Genomic DNA, 17,975 nt, shown 5'->3' on the forward strand with positions numbered 1-17,975 from the left:
CCCAGGGTCTATGTGGTGGGCTAACCGAAACTTTGTAGGGAGATGGATGACTTTGGCTAAAGTCCTGGGGTAGCACGATGGCGCAGAGGTAGAGTTGCTGCCTCACAGTGCCAGAGATCTGGGTTCAATCCTGACTACGGGTTCTAGCTGTATGGAGTTTGCACAATTCTCCCTGTGACCACGTGGGTTTTCTCCAGGTGCTCTGGTTTCCTGGTCTCAGACAGCAATTCTACCACTGCATCACCGTGCCACCCGATTAAATCTTTCCCCTCTCACCTTAAACATATGCCCTCTGGTTTTTGATTCCAATGGTTTTCGTTGAAACTCAGGTAAGTGTTGTGTAACCTGTGATCTAACTCTCCAGAGTCTGAATAAATTCCCAAAGCTTCTTGCAGATGTGCCCAGATGTGGCCTGAATCCCTTGGCCTAATCCTTGGCAATTTTGCTGTGATGACACTTGGATATAATCTGTGTTAGGAAATAACTGCAGATGCTGGTACAAATCGAAGGTATTCATTCACAAAATGCTGGAGTAACTCAGCAGGTCAGGCAGCATCTCAGGAGAGAAGGAATGGGCGATGTTTCGGGTCGTTTCGGGATATAATCTGATCACGAAAACACTGAGAATGACTTTAGATTCCATATAATTTCCATATCTTGCCGAAGGGGACCATTTGGCCCTTCAAATCTATACTAGCTCTCAGATTAATCCCAACATCCCATTCCCCCCACCTCCCTGCAGCCTATTCTCCCGCACATGCACATCCATTTCTTCCAGTCTCTTTCTCCTGCCACCATCTATACTGGGGACAAGTTACAGAGGCAAATTACCTGCACACCTTTGGGATGGAGACATGCAGTCATATAGCATGGAAACAGGCCCCTCGGCCCAACTCATCCATGCCAACAAGATGATCCATCTAAGATAGCCCCATCCATTTGCCCGCATTTGCCTTATATCCCTGTAAGCCTTTCCAATCCATATACCTGTCCAAGTATGTGTTAAATGTTGTTCTAGTACCTGTCTCAAGAACTTCCTTTGGCAGCTTGTTCCACATACCCACCCCTCTGTGCTAAAAGGTTGCCTCTTAGGGTCCTATTAAATCTTTCCCCTCTCAGCTTAAACCTATGTCCTCCAGTTCTTGACTCCCCTATCCTGGGAAAGAAACTCTGTGCATTTGGTGTATCTTATCCCTCATAATTTGTTCCACCTCTATAAGATCACCCCTCAGTCTCCTGCAAATAAATTCCTAGCATGGCCAACCTCTCCCTGTAGCTCAGGGCCTCGGGTGCTGACAACATCATTGCAAATCTTCTCTGCACTCTTTCCAACTAAATTACATTGTTCCTATAGCAGGGTGACCAAAACTGAACACAATACTCCAAATGCAGCCTCACCCTCATATTGTACATCTTCTATACTCAATATCCTGACTGATGAAGGCCAATGTGCCGAAAGCCTGTGGGAGGAAATTGGAGCTACCATGGAGAGGGCATGCAGACTCCACACAAACAGTACCCGAGGTCAGGATTGAACCTGGGTCACTAGAGCTGTGTGGCAGCAGCTCTATTATCTCAAGCTCTCTGCATAAATAAACATTAAAGGGTAGTTAATGTGTATACACATCAGCTGATCGCATAGAAGTTGACTGTACCCTTTGAAGAGTATTGACCTCCTTCGTAATGTCAACAACAATATCTGTTGCAAATGTAATGCATGGAACTTACCCTCTCATCTATCTACAAATTTGCACTAAGTGTGCAACACTGATGTGTCACTCCGACCCTGCCAATTATTTCTTCCAACCTGACGCAAGAAATGGGAAAGATAGACAAAAGGTGCTGGAGTAACTCAGTGGGTCAGGCAGCATCTCTGAAGAAAATAGATAGCTGAAGAAGGGTCCCAACCCAAAACATCAGCTGTCCATGTTCTCCAGAGATGCTGCCTGACCAGTTGAGTTACTCCAGCATTTTATGTCTATCTTTGGTATAAACCAGCATCTGCAGTTCATTTTTATTACAAGAAACAGCCAGTGTGAAGCACTTCAAAAAAGCAGCCAGCACCATCAAAGACCCACACCACCCTGGTGGTCACTCTCTCATTTTATTTTAGAGATGCAGTGTAGAAACAGGCCCCTCGGCCCACCGACTAACAACCACATGTACACGTTCTATCCTAAACACTAGGGGCAATTTACAGAAACCAATTAACCTACAAACACAAATTATGAGGGATAAGATACACCAACCTACAAACAATTATATCATATATCATATCATATATCATATATATACAGCGCGGAAACAGGCCTTTTCGGCCCACCAAGTCCGCGCCGCCCAGCGATCCCCGCACATTAACACTATCCTACACCCACTAGGGACAATTTTTTACATTTACCCAGTCAATTAGCCTACATACCTGTACGTCTTTGGAGTGTTAATTGTTTCTGTAAATTGCCCCTAGTGTTTAGGTTAGAACGTGTACATGTCTTTGGGATATATCTTTGGGATATATCTTTGGGATATGGGAGCACCAGGGGAAAACTCACATGGTCACAGGAAGAATGCACAAACTCTGATTACAGATAGCACCCGTAGTCAGGATCGAACTCGGGTCTCTTGTGCTGTGAGGCAGCAACTCTACTGCTGTGCCACCGTGCTACCCTCATCTTGCTGCTACCATCGAGAAGAAGGTACAGGACCCTGAGAACTGTGTCGGCCAGGTTCAAGAAAAGTTTCACCAGGTTGTCAAACAGTGTCAACACTAATTACAACTCTACCTCAGTGGCAAACCATGATGGACTTTGTGTAAGGTTGCATAAGGGAGACTCTTTGTATAAAACTCTTTGTATAAGAGATTCTCTCCCTTTCTGTCCCTCCCCCACTAGCATCATCCTGTTGGTTTCCCTGTTCATATCCCTTCATTATCACCTCTTCCACAGCCAACAATGGACCATTGTGGGCTCCACCTTTCATTGGTCATCGGTGCCAGCTCTGATTTGCTCTGTACCTTTTCATACCGCTAGTTTCCATTTCCCCTGACTCTCAGTCTGAACAAGGGTCTTGACTCGAAACGTCACCTGTTCCTTTTCTCCGGAGATGCTGCCTGACCCGCTGAGCTACTCCAGCACTTTGTGTCGATGCACAACATTATGGCCTGGTTTCCTCGTACACCCGTTAATTTATTGTATTATTCTTTATTGCATATCTATCTGTTGCATCTAGCATGCTTGCAAAGCTGCATCCAATACGATTTTAATTGTTGCTGTCCCTGTGCGTATGAAAATTAAACACTTTAACACCCCTGACACTCTTAATCCCAAAATTCAATCGAGCGAATCTTCTCTAAAGGGCCTCCAATCCAATGCAAATAAATGAAAAGAAATGCTCAAACAATGAAACTAAAACGGCAAACCGTATTTCAAATGCTTTCTGTCCATCTCCCTGCACAGTTGTGTCCATGTGGCAAAAGTTCCCTGGTCTTTTCAATGTCAATGGAGCAGAATTTTGGAGGGATTGTGTAAAGTGCCTCCATGTAGGGGGGACACAAAGTGTGCCAGCGGATCCTGCAGCATCCCTGGATAAGGTAGATCGGTGATGTTTCAGGTCGAGACACTTCTTCAGACTAGGTATTGCCCTTGTAGAAACAAGGAACTGCAGATGCCGGTTTATACCAAAGATAGACACAAAGTGCTGGAGTAACTCAGTCGGTCAGGCAGCGCCTCTGGAGAAAAAGGATGGGTGACAGGAAGATTGTTCCTGATGTTGGGGAAGTCCAGAACAAGGGGTCACTGTTTAAGGATAAGGGGGAAGTCTTTTAGGACCGAGATGAGAAAGTTTTTTTTCACACAGTGGTAAATCTGTGGAATTCTCTGCCACAGAAGGTAGTTGAGGCCAGTTCATTGGCTATATTTAAGAGGGAGTTAGATGTGGCCCTTGTGGCTAAAGGGATCAGGGGGTATGGAGAGAAGGCAGGTACGGGATACTGAGTTGGATGATCAGCCATGATCATATTGAATGGCAGTGCAGGCTTGAAGGGCCGAATGGCCTACTCCTGCACCTATTTTCTATGTTTCCATGTTTCTATGTGACATTTCGTGTCATGACCCTTCTTCAGACCTGTCCCAACTCGAAACATCACTCATCTGTTTTCTCCAGGGATGCTGCCTGACCCGTGGAGCTACACCAGCACCTTGTGTATATCTTGGGTATTGTCATTCTTCTTTTGTGTATTAACCGGCATCAGCAGTTCTTTGTGTCTCTAAAGAGGGGGTTTACCCCTTTTATTGAGGGGGTTTAGTACTAATCATCTTGTTTTGCCCCAGTAAATGTTACTGAGTGAAGAGAGGTAGGATTTACAAGACAGAAGAAAAATCAGTTTCCCCAAATAACATGGGCCGGAACAATCTTCAATGTTGATTTGTTATTATTTTATTTTTATTTTGAGAGACTGTGTTTCACCGTGTTGACCAGGCTGCGTTGCAACGTCTATTCACAGGCGCGATCCGAATACTGGTGGGCACGGGGGCTTTGACCCGCTCTGTTTCCGACCTGGGCCGATTCACCCCTCTTTACACAACCTGGTGATTCCGGATTCCTCCGGAGACACCATATCGATGCCCAGCTTAGTGAGGACACCAGATCGGCACAGCCCGCAGCACCCCAGAACTCCTGGCCTCAAGCAATCCTCGAGCCTCCGCCTCTGAGCAGCGCCACCGCGCCCGGCAATGTTGATTTTTAAGGACTACCAGCAATAGTTACCTGGGTTAGAAAGTATTAGCTACAAGGAGAGGTTGGACAAACTTGAGTTGTTTTCTCTGGAGTGCCAGAGGGTGGGTGAGACCTGATAGTAGTTTATAAAATTATGAGAGGCAGAGATAGGGTAGATAGTCAGATAGTGGGAATGGCAATGATTGGAGGACATGACATTTAAGGTGAGAGAAGTAAAGTTCACAGGCGATGTGCGGGGCACCTTGTTTACACAGAGGATGGTGGGCGCCTGGAACGTGCCGCCAGGGGTGCTGGTGCAGGCAGACACGATAGTGGCGTTGAAGAGGCTTTTAGATAGACATGTGGATATGCAGGGAATGGAGGGATATGGATCGGGTGCCGGCAGAGGAGATTAGTTTAACTTAACATCATGTTCGGCACAGACATTGCGGACTGAAGGACCTGTTCCTGTGTTGTACTGTTCGGTGTTATGGTTATAGGCTCAACTCAGAAATTACATAACGCAGGATTCAAATCAGCCACAGAAAATTAATACAAACTGTATATGAGACGAAGGGGATATCTAAGCAGGTGGGAATGTCTTAATGCCATTGTATGCTATTAGCGCCACTTCCATCCTTGGCAAGGAGTTGCTCCAGCCTTCTCTCCTTTCACACAAGGCGATATCACCCCCTCGTTCACCCTGGATCAGAAATTCAACAGGAATTACCTCAAAGAGACGCAAGGCTTTGGCCAAGGCTCCAATCCCTTCCTTCAAGGAGAAGATGACTGAGATGACATTGCCCTTTTTGGACTGCTCCTCGATGTACATTGATTTCTAGAATTGAGAAGATGAACAACATCATGGCAGATAACTTCACCCACGCCACAAGTTCAATTCTAGACTTCGCAAACATTTATGAAAACAAAACTACTGCAGAAGCTGCAAATTTGGAAGGAAGCAGATAGTGTTGGAATCAGCGTCTATGGAGAGAGAAACAGAGCTCATTTTTCAGGTCAAAGACAATCAGAGGTTTAGTTTAGTTTAGAGATACAGCATGGAAACAGGACCTTCAGCCACTGAGACCAAGCCGACCAACGATCACCCTGTACACCCTCTATCCTACAGACCAGGGACAATTTGCAGAAGCCAATTAACCTACAAACCTGCACGTCTTTGGAATGTGGGAGGTGACTGGAGCTCCTGGAGAAAACCCACGTGGTTACAGAAAGAACATGCAAACTCCACACAGACAGCACCTGAGGTCAGGATCAAACTGGGTGTCTGGTGCTGTGAGACAGCAACTTTACCACCGCGCCGCTGTGCTCCCCTATCTGTGTTTGACTTCCCGAGTGTAGAGGAGACATTCACTACTGCTAGCATAGGGGACTGAATCCAGAGCAGCAGAGTTACAGGGGAGCTCAGATGCTGCATCCTTGAGCACAGTGCTGGAGTAACTCAGCAGGTCTGGCAGCATCTCTGGAGAATGTGCATTGGTGACGTTTCAGGTTGCAACCCTTCTTCAGACTGATCGTAGGTGGGAGGGTGGTCTTACAACCCCCCCACCCCCCCCCCCACATTCAGTTTGAAGAAGGGTCCCGACCCGAAACATCTCATATCCATGTTCTCCAGAGATGCTGCCAGACCCACTAAGTTACTCCAGTACTTTGTGACTTTCTTTGGAGAACCAACATCTGCAGTTCCCTGTTACTACTACAGAAACACAGTTCGTTATTTCCCAACTTGGTCTTTAAACATCTTCACCGCTGAGAAAATGTCCTGAGGAGAAAATCTCAGACAGAAACAGGTCAATGAGCTGATGGACTTCCAAAAGACAAATCCCATCGGCTGATAAGCTTTCATTTATGTCATATCTCATTCACGCTCAATAACTGAAAGAACTAAGGATGTGCCCCTGATAACATGCATACATGTGTGCCAGTGTGTGTGTAAATATGCCTGTGTCAATGTATCAGTGTGCATGTGTGTGTCTGCACGTATGTATGCATGTTTGGCTGACTTAGTTATGTGAGTGTGCGTGTGTATTTCTCTGCCAGCAGTAGTGAATGTTTGTGTTTATATGCGTGCTTGCATCTGTGCCCATTCCATTTGTGAATGTGTGCGTGCACTTAGTGTGGATATGTCTGTGACTGTGTATATTGTCCTTGCATGCTAGATCATCATATGTGTGCATCCTGAAATGTCAGTCTGTCACTGTGCGTGCATATTTACATGTGTGTGAATGCATGATGTGCTGTGTTTCTTGGGTGTATGCCTGTGTGTATCTATGCAATTAAACTGCATTGGTGATGGTTGGCGTTACATGGATGTCTGAGTGTGTGTGTGCGCGCGCGTGCATGTGAGTGCACATGTGTGTGTGTATGTGTGTGAATATGTGAGTGTGTGTGAGTGCGCATGTGTGTGTGTTTGTGAGTGTGTGTGAGTGTGCATGTGTGTGTGAGAAAATGCGTGAGTGCGTGCGTGTGAGTGTGCATGTGTGTATGTGTGTGTGAGTGCACGTATGTGTATGTGTGTGTATGTATGTGTGTATGTGTGTGTGAGTGCACGTGTGTGTATGTGTGTGTGTGTGTGTGTGTATGTATGTGTGTGTGAGTGCACGTGTGTGAGTGCACGTGTGTGTATGTGTGTGTATGTGTGTCGATGTTTGCATGTTAACTGTATGTATTTTCCCGTCTCTACCTCAGAGTGTCCGTTAACTATGTTTGTGTAGAAACTAATAATGAAATAAAAGGTTGATGTGGGTAAGAGCATTAATTTCCTTCCTTTTTCTTGTTGTGTTACCACTGGATAATTACCTGGACATTCTCTCCAATCCTCTTGGTGACGGCCACATCCATTGCCTGGGTTTCTGCAGGACTGGCTGCCTCTGGCCCGGTGCTGGAGAGATAGGTGCAGACTTGGCCCCTCTCGCTGGTTTGCAGTGATCTCTCTTTCAGCCGGTAGTTCAGTGACGGATCTTTGGCCTTGCTCCTCATTGGGACCAGGGGGACACACCCATTATGTATGATTGACAGGCCTCCCACTCAATTCAAAGTTTTCCACTTGTATTTATGTTAGAGATACAGCATGGAAACAGGCCCTTCGGCCCATCGAGTCCATGCCAACCATTGTGCACACCGATGCTCAGTTAGCCCACTTCAACCAGCTTGATTTCACAGAGGACAACGAAAAGAAAGAAAGAGGACTCTGGGCAAATTATAAACTCATTTGATGCATATTGTTTTTTGGATTTCCAGCATGGAAACAGGCCGCTGGCCCACCGGGTCCACGCCGAACATTGATCACCCGTTCACACTAGTTCTATGTTATCCCACTTGCTCATCCACATCAGGAACAATTTCCTGAGGGCCAATTAATTAGCCTACAAACCCGCACGTCTTTGGGATGTGGGAAGAGATTGGAACACTTGTAGGAAACCCAAGCAGTTGCAGCGAGAACGTGCAACTCCACACAGTCAGCAGCCAAGGTCAGGATTGAACTCAGGTTTTTAGGTTTAGTCTTAGAGATACAGAGTGTAAACAGCCCTTCGGCCCACTGAGTCCACGCTGACCAGTGATTACCAATACACTAGTTCTATCCTATACGCTAGGGACAATTTACGGCAGCCTAGTAACCTACAAACCTGCATGTTTTTGGAGAGTGGGAGGAAACCAGAGCACCCTGAGAAAACCCACGCGCTCACAGGGAGAACATATTAACTCTGTACAGACAGCACCCGTAGTCAGGATTGAACCGGGGTCTCTGGCGCTGTGATGCAGCATTTCTACCGCTGCGCCACCATGCCACTCCTTTAGCATTAACCTTGGTTGTCTGTACCTCAGGGTCTGTTGGGGCAGACTTAGTGTGAACAGAGAAATTTGGGTGCCCTTGTATACATTTGCAGACTCATCCATCCATTCCAGGTGGAATGTCCACTATATTATCTTCTCAGAACTGATGCGCTACAATGCTGAGAACTATATTCAGCATCTGTATCACCCCCTTTGCTCTACCTATTGTACTTGTGTTTGACTTGATTGTGTTTATATTTTAGTTAGTTTGTTGTCATGTGTACCAAGGTGCAGTGAAAAGCTTTTGTGTTGCGTGCTATCCAGTCAACGGAAAGACTATACATGATTAGAATCAAGCGTCCAGAGTGTATAGATACAGGATAAAGGGAATAACGCTTAGTGCTAGGTAAAGTCCAGTAAAGTCAGATTAAAGATCATCCGAGGGTCTCCAATTAGTTAGATAGTAGCTCAGGACTGCTCTCTACTTGTTGGTAGGATAGAAACATAGAAACATAGAAAATAGGTGCAGGAATAGGCCATTCAGCTCTTCAAGCCAGCACCACCATTCAATATGATCATGGCTGATCATCCAAAATCAGTCTCCTGTTCCAGCTTTTCCCCCATATCCCTTGATGCCCTAAGCCCTAAGAGCTAAATCTAACTCTCTCTTGAAAACATCCAGGGAATTGGCCTCCACTGCCTTACGTGGCAGAGAATTCCACAGATTCACAACTCTTTGGTTGAAAAAGTTTTTCCTCATCTCAGTCTTTAATGGCATACCCCTTATTCTTAAACTGTGATCCTTGGCTCTGGACTCCCCCAACATCGGGAATATTTTTCCTGCATCTGGCCTGCCCAATCCTCTAAGAATTTTATATGTTTCTATGGTTTAGTTGCCTGATAACAAATGGGAAGAAACTGTCCCTGAATCTGGGGGTGTGAGTTTTCACACTTCTCTACCTCTTGCCTGACGGGAGAGGGGAGAAGAGGTGGTGACTGGGGTGACACTGGTCCTTGATTATATTGGTGGCCTTGCCAAGGCAGCGTGAAGTGTAGATGGAGTCAATGACCCCGCTGAGTTACTCCAACAGTTGTGTCCATTATTTTGTAAACTGGTGTCTTCAATTCCTCGTGTCTACAAAGCCATTGCCCGGACAGCTGCAGGTAGCCTGCAGTACCGGGTTACAGCAGCAGATGGCAGACATTTCACGTTAGATCCGCTGAGTTGCTGCCCTGAATGTTGACTTGCACTGTGAACTCTTGAACGATTTGCCTCAACGTTTATCAAATCTGGAAATGCAATAAATTAGTTCTCGGAGGCACAGTGTTTATCTTGCATCAGAAGACAGCGTGCACCTGTGTACCCACACCTGCCGCTCTTGTGAGCAGTGGTTTTCAAAAGACAGAGTCTAGCTCTGTAGCCCGTAGCAACGCGTTCAGTTGGTTTTATTACCTCTGCCAGGGCATAAATTTTAAGTTCCCCTCTTTCTTCGTCAAAGAACTCTCCCCGTCTCTCTCCATCTCCCTCCACACTGTACACAAGCGCAGTCAAACAAGCGCTCTGGGCAAACTGGGCGAACCGTTGCAGAGGTTAAATCTACATATTTATCGAGTGTTCGGGGGTAATACAGTCAGTCCCGCTCGACGGGCGTTTCAAATTTGCTCAGGCGGCTTTGCAAAGGACTTTAGAAAAACAGCTGGAAACTTTAAATACCAGGCTTGATGCCGTGTTAAAATAGGATCAATGGTTTGAAGTCATTCTCTGCGCTGCTCTGTTATAAACTGGGGAGAATGTGCGCCCTGTAAAAACAAAGAAAGTTTTTTGAAGAAAGGTCCCGACCCCAAACATCACCTATCGGTGTTCTCCAGACCCGCCTGCCTGACGCGCACAGTTAGTTACTACCGCGCTTTGTCTCCTAGAATGGGTACATTTCTGGGTAAACTAGGCTGAATACTTAAGCTCACATAAACTTACATTTACATACTTTAACTTACATAAACTTACATATTTTAACCCACATTACGATACAAACTTACATAAACTTTCATTTATACTTAAAATATAAAGGAGATGTTTGAAAAGCTGTGTATGGTGTGAGGTAGGAATATAACAAACTATCTTGCAATTTCAGAAGCCGTATCCGTTGGAATATGTAGCATTGATGTAATTAGTTGTGAAGGATTCGGGGCTCTCTTTATCCCTTGCATTTTAGTCCCATTGTTATCCGCTAAAGACTCAGCGCTGGGAGATGGGCCAAGCGGCAGGGTTGAGAGGGGGCTGAGATGGTGGGGTGTGGGGAGGGGGGGGGGAGTCGGGGGGGGGGGGGGGGGGTGGGGAGTCCTGGGCAGGGATACTGACTGCGAGGGTCCCGCCGCTGGTGGGAACGGCTCAGGCACCAGGGTGGAGCGGGCGTGGAGGGGAGAAGGCCGGGCTGGGACAACGAGGCACGTCTCAAACGCAGACAGACACTAACACTCACACTCGCACTAACACATACACACACACACACACATACACACAGATATACATACATACTCTCACACAGGCACACACACAAACACAGACACAGACATACACACATACACACACACACACACACACACACGCACACACACACAAGCACACGCAGGCATACACACACACACATACACGCACACACATAAACAGAAAGACACACAGAGACATGCAGATATACATACACAGGCACATATACACACAGACAGACAGTCACACACACGCACACACATAAACACACACACACACACACGAACACGCAGGCATACACACACACGCATACATACAGACAGCGACGCACACACATAAACACATACACACACAAGCACACGCAGGCACACATACACACACACAGGCATATACACACACGTACACACACACACACACACACGCAGGCATACACACACACGTACACACATACACACACACACACACACACAGGCATATACACACACGTACACACACACACACACACACACACACACACACACACGCAGGCATACACACACACGTACACACATACACATACACACACACACATACACACACACACGCAGCAAACGTGAGAAAGCCTTAACTGCGCTCACAGAAGATAAACGGCAACACATGCTGTTAGTCAATGGTCAGTACAATTTAAGTGTCCTAACCCGCAAACTACGCCTGTGGTTCCTATCCCCAGCCTCAGTAGCACCTTCAGCGCAGTTTACAATCCCCATACACAGCACTGATTCACAAACGTTACACAGTCATACAGCACGGAAACAGACCTTTCGACCCAACTTGCCCATGGCGACCAAAATGCCCCATCTACAGCCGTCCCACACCCACCTGCCGGTGTTTGGCCCATACCCCTCCCAACCTTTCTTATCCATGTACAAATGCCTTTTAAATGTTGTTATAGTACCCGCCTCAACTACCATTTTTGGCATCTCATTCCTTACACCCACCACCCTCTGTGAAAAAGTTGCCCCTCAGGTTCCTATTAAATATCCCCCCCCCCCTCACCTTAAACCTCTGTCCCCTGGTTCTTTATTCCCCAACTCTGGGTTAAAGACTTCGTGCATTCACCCTATCCATTCCCCTCATGATTTTATACAGCTCCATAAGATCAACCCTCAGCCTCCTGTGCTCTAAGGAATGTAGTCGTAGCCTCTCCCATAGTCAACCTCTCCATATAACAGTATAACAGTATAACAGTATAACAGTATAGCAGTATAACAGTATAACAAAACTTTATTGTCATTCGGTATAAATACCGAACGAAATTTCAGCAGTCACAAGACACAGCAAAAAAGAAAAGAACACAGGACACACGACCCCAACACAAACATCCATCACAGTGACTCCAAACACCCCCTCACTGTGATGGAGGCAACAAAACTTCCCCTCTCTTCCCCCCGCACCCACGGACAGGCAGCTCGACCTCTACCGAGGCAACCGACACGCACAGCCCCCGCAAGAGGATGGAAGGCCCCGCGGCCGAGCCGCCCCGGGCACCTCAAATCCTGGCAACATCCTCATGAATCTTCTCTGCACTCTTTCTAGCTTAACAACATCCTTCCAATGACAATTCACAAGCGGCCCAGTGTACATACGCTACAGCCTAAAACGGGCAGCGGTAGAGTTGCTTCTATACAGCACCAGAGACCCAGATTTGATCCTGACTACGGATGTTGTCTGTACAGAGTTATAAACATTTTCCCTGTGGCCATCGTGGGTTTTCTCCAGGTGTTCCGGTTTACTCCCACACTTCAAATGCACGCAAATGTGTAGGTAAGTTGGCTTTGGTAAACTGTCTCAAGTGTGGAGGATATTACCGGTGTACGGGTTGATCGCTGGTCTGCAGGCCCATTGGCAGAAACTGGAAGTGTCCTGAGCTAATTCTGCGACCACCACCATCTACTGTACAAGTGATGGCTCCCACTGATTGTCGCTGGAAGCTTGCGCACTTTCCAGGACGGACGAAGACAATGATGTAACATTTGAAACATAGATGATGGACACGAAAGAAGAAGTAGTTCGTCTGCACGGACTCAATGTGCCGAAGGGCCTGTTTCGACGCTGTATTTCTGAACTGAAACTAAACCTCTAAGCTCAATTCTTGAGCTTTATACAGAGTGCATGATCTGTGCACAATACTAGCCCCTCCGTTTCGTTCAGGTTATTATTGTCACGTGTACTCAGCTGCAGTGAAACACTTTGTGTCCTATCCGGTCAAATTATACTGTAAATGAGTCCAATCAAGCCATACACGTACAACAGGTAAAATATTAAGAGAAAAATACTAGAGTGCAGAATATAATGTTACAGCATTATAATGTTAAAGTTACAGAGAAAATGTGTGAGGTCTTTTAAATGTTGTTAATTTATCTGCCTCAATTATATCCTGTGGCATCATCTCTTTCCATAACCCACTACCCTGTGAAAAAAGCCACCCCTCAGGTTCCTATTAAATCTTTCCCCTCACAAACTCCAATTCTTTATTCCCCTACCCGTCATTCACCATATCTCTCCCCCTCATACAGCCCTTCAGCCTCCTGCACTCCAAGGATTAAAGTCCTAGCCTGCCCAACCTCTCCCTATAGTTCAGGCCTTCCAATCCTTGCAAAGATCCTTCTAAATCTCTGCGCTCGTTCCAGCTTAATGAAATCTTTTCAAGAACGGGGTGACCAAAATTGAACACGATATTCCAAGTGAGGCTTCGCCATTAAACATGGAAATCCAGAAGCTGTGGAAACAAGGACCTGCAGATGCTAGTTTACAACAAAAAAAGACAAAGAGCTGGAGTAACTCAGCGATCTCAGGAGAACATGGAAGTGTGATGTTTCGGGTTGACTCCCTTCTTCAGACTGGAAGCTGTTTAGTTTTAGTTTAGTTTAGAGATGTGGCGTGGAAACAGTTATTTTGGCCCACCGAGTCCGCGCTGATCATCGATCCCCCGCGCACTAGATCTATCCTACATGCCAGGGACAATTTACAGAAGCCTAATGCACCTATTTTGAATATGGGAGGAAACGAGGGCACCTGGAGGAAATAGGGGGAAACAAATGTACAAACTCCGAGGTCAGGATCATACCCAGCCAGGCCTATGGCGCTGTGAGGCAGCAGGTCTATCTGTGCCACTGTTCTTCAATCTGGAAGCTGTTTCATTTTCTCCAGCTTTCTCCACTGACATCCAAGGGGAAAGTAGACGGCTGTGAACAGTCCATGGACTCACCTGCCAGTCCCTCGGTACGTGCCCTCATATTCCGCGGTCGTCTTGGGAAGTGGGACACGGCGACCTCCGTGCACGGAAGCGGGGGGGCAGCTGCTGGAGGCGATGGACGGTGTGTTGGATGAGGCGGCCATGGGAGGCCATACGGCAGCCGGGCGAGCGAAAGAATCGACCGCACCTTGCGGGCAGCTTTAGACTTTTAGAGATACCGCATGGAAACAGACCCTTCGGCCCATCGTGTCCACGCCGGCCAGCGATCAACTCGTGCACCAGAACTATCCTGCACACTGGGGACAAGTCTTCCAACATACCAAAGCCAATTACCTACAAACTGGTACATCTTTGGAGTGTGGGATGAAACCGGAACACCCGGTGAAAACCCACGCGGTCACAAAGAAAATGTACAAACTCCGTACAGGCAGCACCCATTGTCAGGATGGAACCTGGGTCTCTGGCGCTGTAATGCAATAACTCCACCATTACGCCACTGTGCTACCCAACTGTTGAAGAAGACCCGTACGAATAGGTTTGACCAGTGATGCCTCGTTCTTGTCCTATATTGTGGTACACATCAGCTCCTACACTGTCGGATAACTCTTCACCTTCACAGCAGGGTCCTGGTTGTGAAACATTTCCTGAATGTTGCCCGCCGTTGCCCGCCCGCGGAATGAACTAACAAGGTGGATGGAGTTGACGGTTTCGCGCTGACCCATATCCCCATCAAGTCTCCCAAGATTCTACAACGTAAGGACAATTACACTGGCAAATTAATTTAACAAACCCACATTGCTTTGGGATGTTGGTGGAAACTGGACCACCCGGAGGAAACCCACGCCGTCACGAGGAAAACGCGCAAACTTCACAGCACCCAAGGTCAGGATTGAAACCGCGTCTCCGAAGCTGTCCAACTCTATCGCCACACAGAATCTCATCAACTAGTTAAACCATTCACTCAATACAATTTAGCTTCCAAATGTAGAAACAAGCAACCGAGTCCTTTTAAGCGGCGGCACCGAGGCCCAGAGCCTTTTCGCAGTGGATAATGAGCACAGGAATTAGTAGGTTAACCTATGATTAGCGTTTGTCGGCACTGGGTCTGTACTCGCTGGAGTTTAGAAGAATGAGTGGGGGTCCCATTGAAACATACAGAACAGTGAAAGGCTGGACAGAGTAGGACTAGACGTCACAGCCTCTGAATTAAAGGACGTTCTTTTATGAAGGAGTTGAGGAGGAATTTCTTTAGTCAGAGGGTGGATTTTTTTGCCATAGAAGGCTGTGGAGGCCTTAGTGGACATTTTTAAGGCAGAGATAGATAGATTCTTGATTAGTATATGTGTCAGAGGTTATGGGGAGAAGGCAGAAAAAATGGGTTAGGATGGAGAGATAGATCAGCCGTGATTGAATGGCGGAGTAGACTTGATGGGCCGAATTCTACTCCTATCACTTACGACCTTATGAGCTCCAGAGACTCGGGTCTGATCCGGACTACGGGTGCTGTCTGTACAGAATTTGTACATTCTCTCTGTGACCGCGTAGGTTTTCTCCGGGTGCTCCGGTTTCTTTTCACATTCCAAAGACATAGATGTATGGCTTTGGTAAAATCGTAAATTGTCCCTAATGTGTAGGATAGCGCTAATGCCCAGGTGGTCGCTTGTCAGTACGGCCGGGGCGGGCCGAAGGACCTGTTTCCGCGCTGTATCTATAAAGTCGCTGGTTTACACACAAAAAATACATAAAGTGCTGGAATAACTCAACGGGGCAGGCAGCATTTCCGGAGAACATGGATCGGCCACATTTTGGGTTCAGTGCAAGTATCACTACCAAAAAAAGCGCCTCGATACCTCTAAGATAAGCATCTCAGATACAGTATGGCAGCAGTACTCTGCGACCGTTTAACTTGGCATCGTGTTCGACACATCGTGGGCCAAAAAGGGTTCGTTCCTGTGCTGTACTGTGCTATTCTGTATGTTCTATGTTCTCCAGTGACGCTGCCTGGCCCTTTGGAATTACTCCGGCACTTTGTGCCTTTTTTCTTTTCCTAAACCAGCATCTGCAGTTCGTTGTGTCTGTCCGTTGCCAGATTAGAATTCTCCCACCTTACCCTTGCAAGCCCAGGGAAAAGAGAGACACATAACCAAGTTCCCTGGGCATGCTGCTGATTGAAAGTAAGATCGCCGATGATGATATTGCTATATGCACTGCTAACTCTAATGAATTAAATCTCCAGTGAATGAAACATCTCGCTTCAAACTTCGTCAGCTAATCTTCCAAGGCTTTTAATTTTAATAAAAAGCCTTAGTTATCACTAGCCTCTTTGTTCCCTGATCTATTTGATGGAAATGAAATTTATGTTGACAACTGAAGTGTGTGTGTGTAGCTCTCTAAACAAGTCTCGGCGTCCCATTGTCAGCTTAACTATTCGCCCGAGCTCAGACTTTTAATATTCCGTACCGTCTCTCGCACTTGGAAGAAACCTGCACAAAGCTCTAATTGGGAAACAGAAATGGTTTGACAAACCATGGAAGATTCGTTCCTTTAAATAAAAGCCCAACAATTGCGGGTCTTGAATAGAGCGCTTGCGTCTTTCACAAGCCTGTCGCCGGGTGAGACGCAGGCTGATCGGGGTGAAGCTACTAGAGACAACGGGGAGGGAGGCGGGGAGGGAGGGAGGGAGGGGGCTGGGGTGAATGTGTCGCTGTGTTTTATTTTACGCTGGTGCAGGGAGATCAGCTGGTTGTGGGGGGTTTTAAGCGTGAAAGAACTTTAATTCCCTTGCAAAGCGGTTACGCGTGTCTGATACCAGCCGGGTGCACACAGTTTCAATGGATTCACTGGCGATTCAGGCGAAGGTTTTCTGGAGCTGTTATTTAATCCTGACACGTTCTCTCTCTCCCTCCCCCTCTCTCTCTCTCTTTCTCCTACACCCCCCCCCCCCCCTCTCTCTCCCTCCCTCTTCCTCTCTCCCCTCCCTCCCCCCCCCCCCTCTCTCTCCCTCCCTCTCTCCAACACACACACATACAGACGAGTTTGCTGAACTTATTTTAAGCTTGTACATAGTACTCGCGTTACAGTTTTATTACAAAATAAGTGCATGTAACAAACTTTACTCAGGGATACGTCGATCCCACGTTATTCATTGGGGGCGATTTCATTCAACGCGAGTTGAACAGTAAATAGTGAGTTCGGTTCCCAGCCTGGCACTTGAAGATTTCACGAACTAAACTTCGTAGATCAGCAAGTGAAATCTAATATGTAGAAACAATGAACCGCAGATATTGGTTAATACAAAGTATTAACAAAATGCTGGAGTAACTCAGCGGGTCCGGCAGCATCTCGGGAGAGAAGGAATGGGTGACGTTTCGGGTCGAGACCCTTCAGACTGAAGAAGGGTCTCGACCCGAAACGTCACCCATTCCTTCTCTCCCGAGATGCTGCCGGACCCGCTGAGTTACTCCAGCATTTTGTTTCTACCTTCGATTTTAACCAGCAACTGCAGTTTTTTTCCTTACACAGAGGACACAAAGTGCTGGAGTAACTCGGCGGGTCAAGCAGCATCTGAGGGGACATGGATAAGTGATGTTCTTTAAAGCCTCTCGTCGCACGAAAGCTTTCCCCTAAAGGGGAGGCCATTTAAAACTGAGGTGAGAAGAAACTTTTTCACCCAGAGAGTTTGCGAATTTGTGGAATTCTCTGCCACAGAAGGCAGTGGAGGCAAATTCACTGGATGAATTTAAAAGAGAGTTA

At 46.8% G+C, this 17,975-nt stretch overlaps 1 protein-coding gene and 1 pseudogene across 1 annotated transcript in view; both read right to left on the minus strand.

Annotated features, from left to right (window-relative positions):
• pah (phenylalanine hydroxylase) overlaps nucleotides 1-7,662 on the minus strand; it is a 43,971-nt gene extending 36,309 nt beyond the window's left edge. The window contains exons 1-2 of the mRNA XM_078417127.1: nucleotides 7,528-7,662; nucleotides 5,441-5,548 (exon numbers count right to left, since the gene is read on the minus strand). Coding sequence (XP_078273253.1) covers nucleotides 5,441-5,548; nucleotides 7,528-7,569 — 150 coding nt within the window. The 5' untranslated portion in view covers nucleotides 7,570-7,662. The remainder of the gene's footprint in view (nucleotides 1-5,440; nucleotides 5,549-7,527) is intronic.
• Nucleotides 5,255-5,392, minus strand: LOC144603770 (U6atac minor spliceosomal RNA; annotated as a pseudogene).
• Nucleotides 7,663-17,975: the final 10,313 nt, after the last annotated feature.

The sequence above is a fragment of the Rhinoraja longicauda genome, chromosome 20, assembly GCF_053455715.1.
Source record: "Rhinoraja longicauda isolate Sanriku21f chromosome 20, sRhiLon1.1, whole genome shotgun sequence".
NCBI lineage: Eukaryota > Metazoa > Chordata > Chondrichthyes > Rajiformes > Arhynchobatidae > Rhinoraja > Rhinoraja longicauda.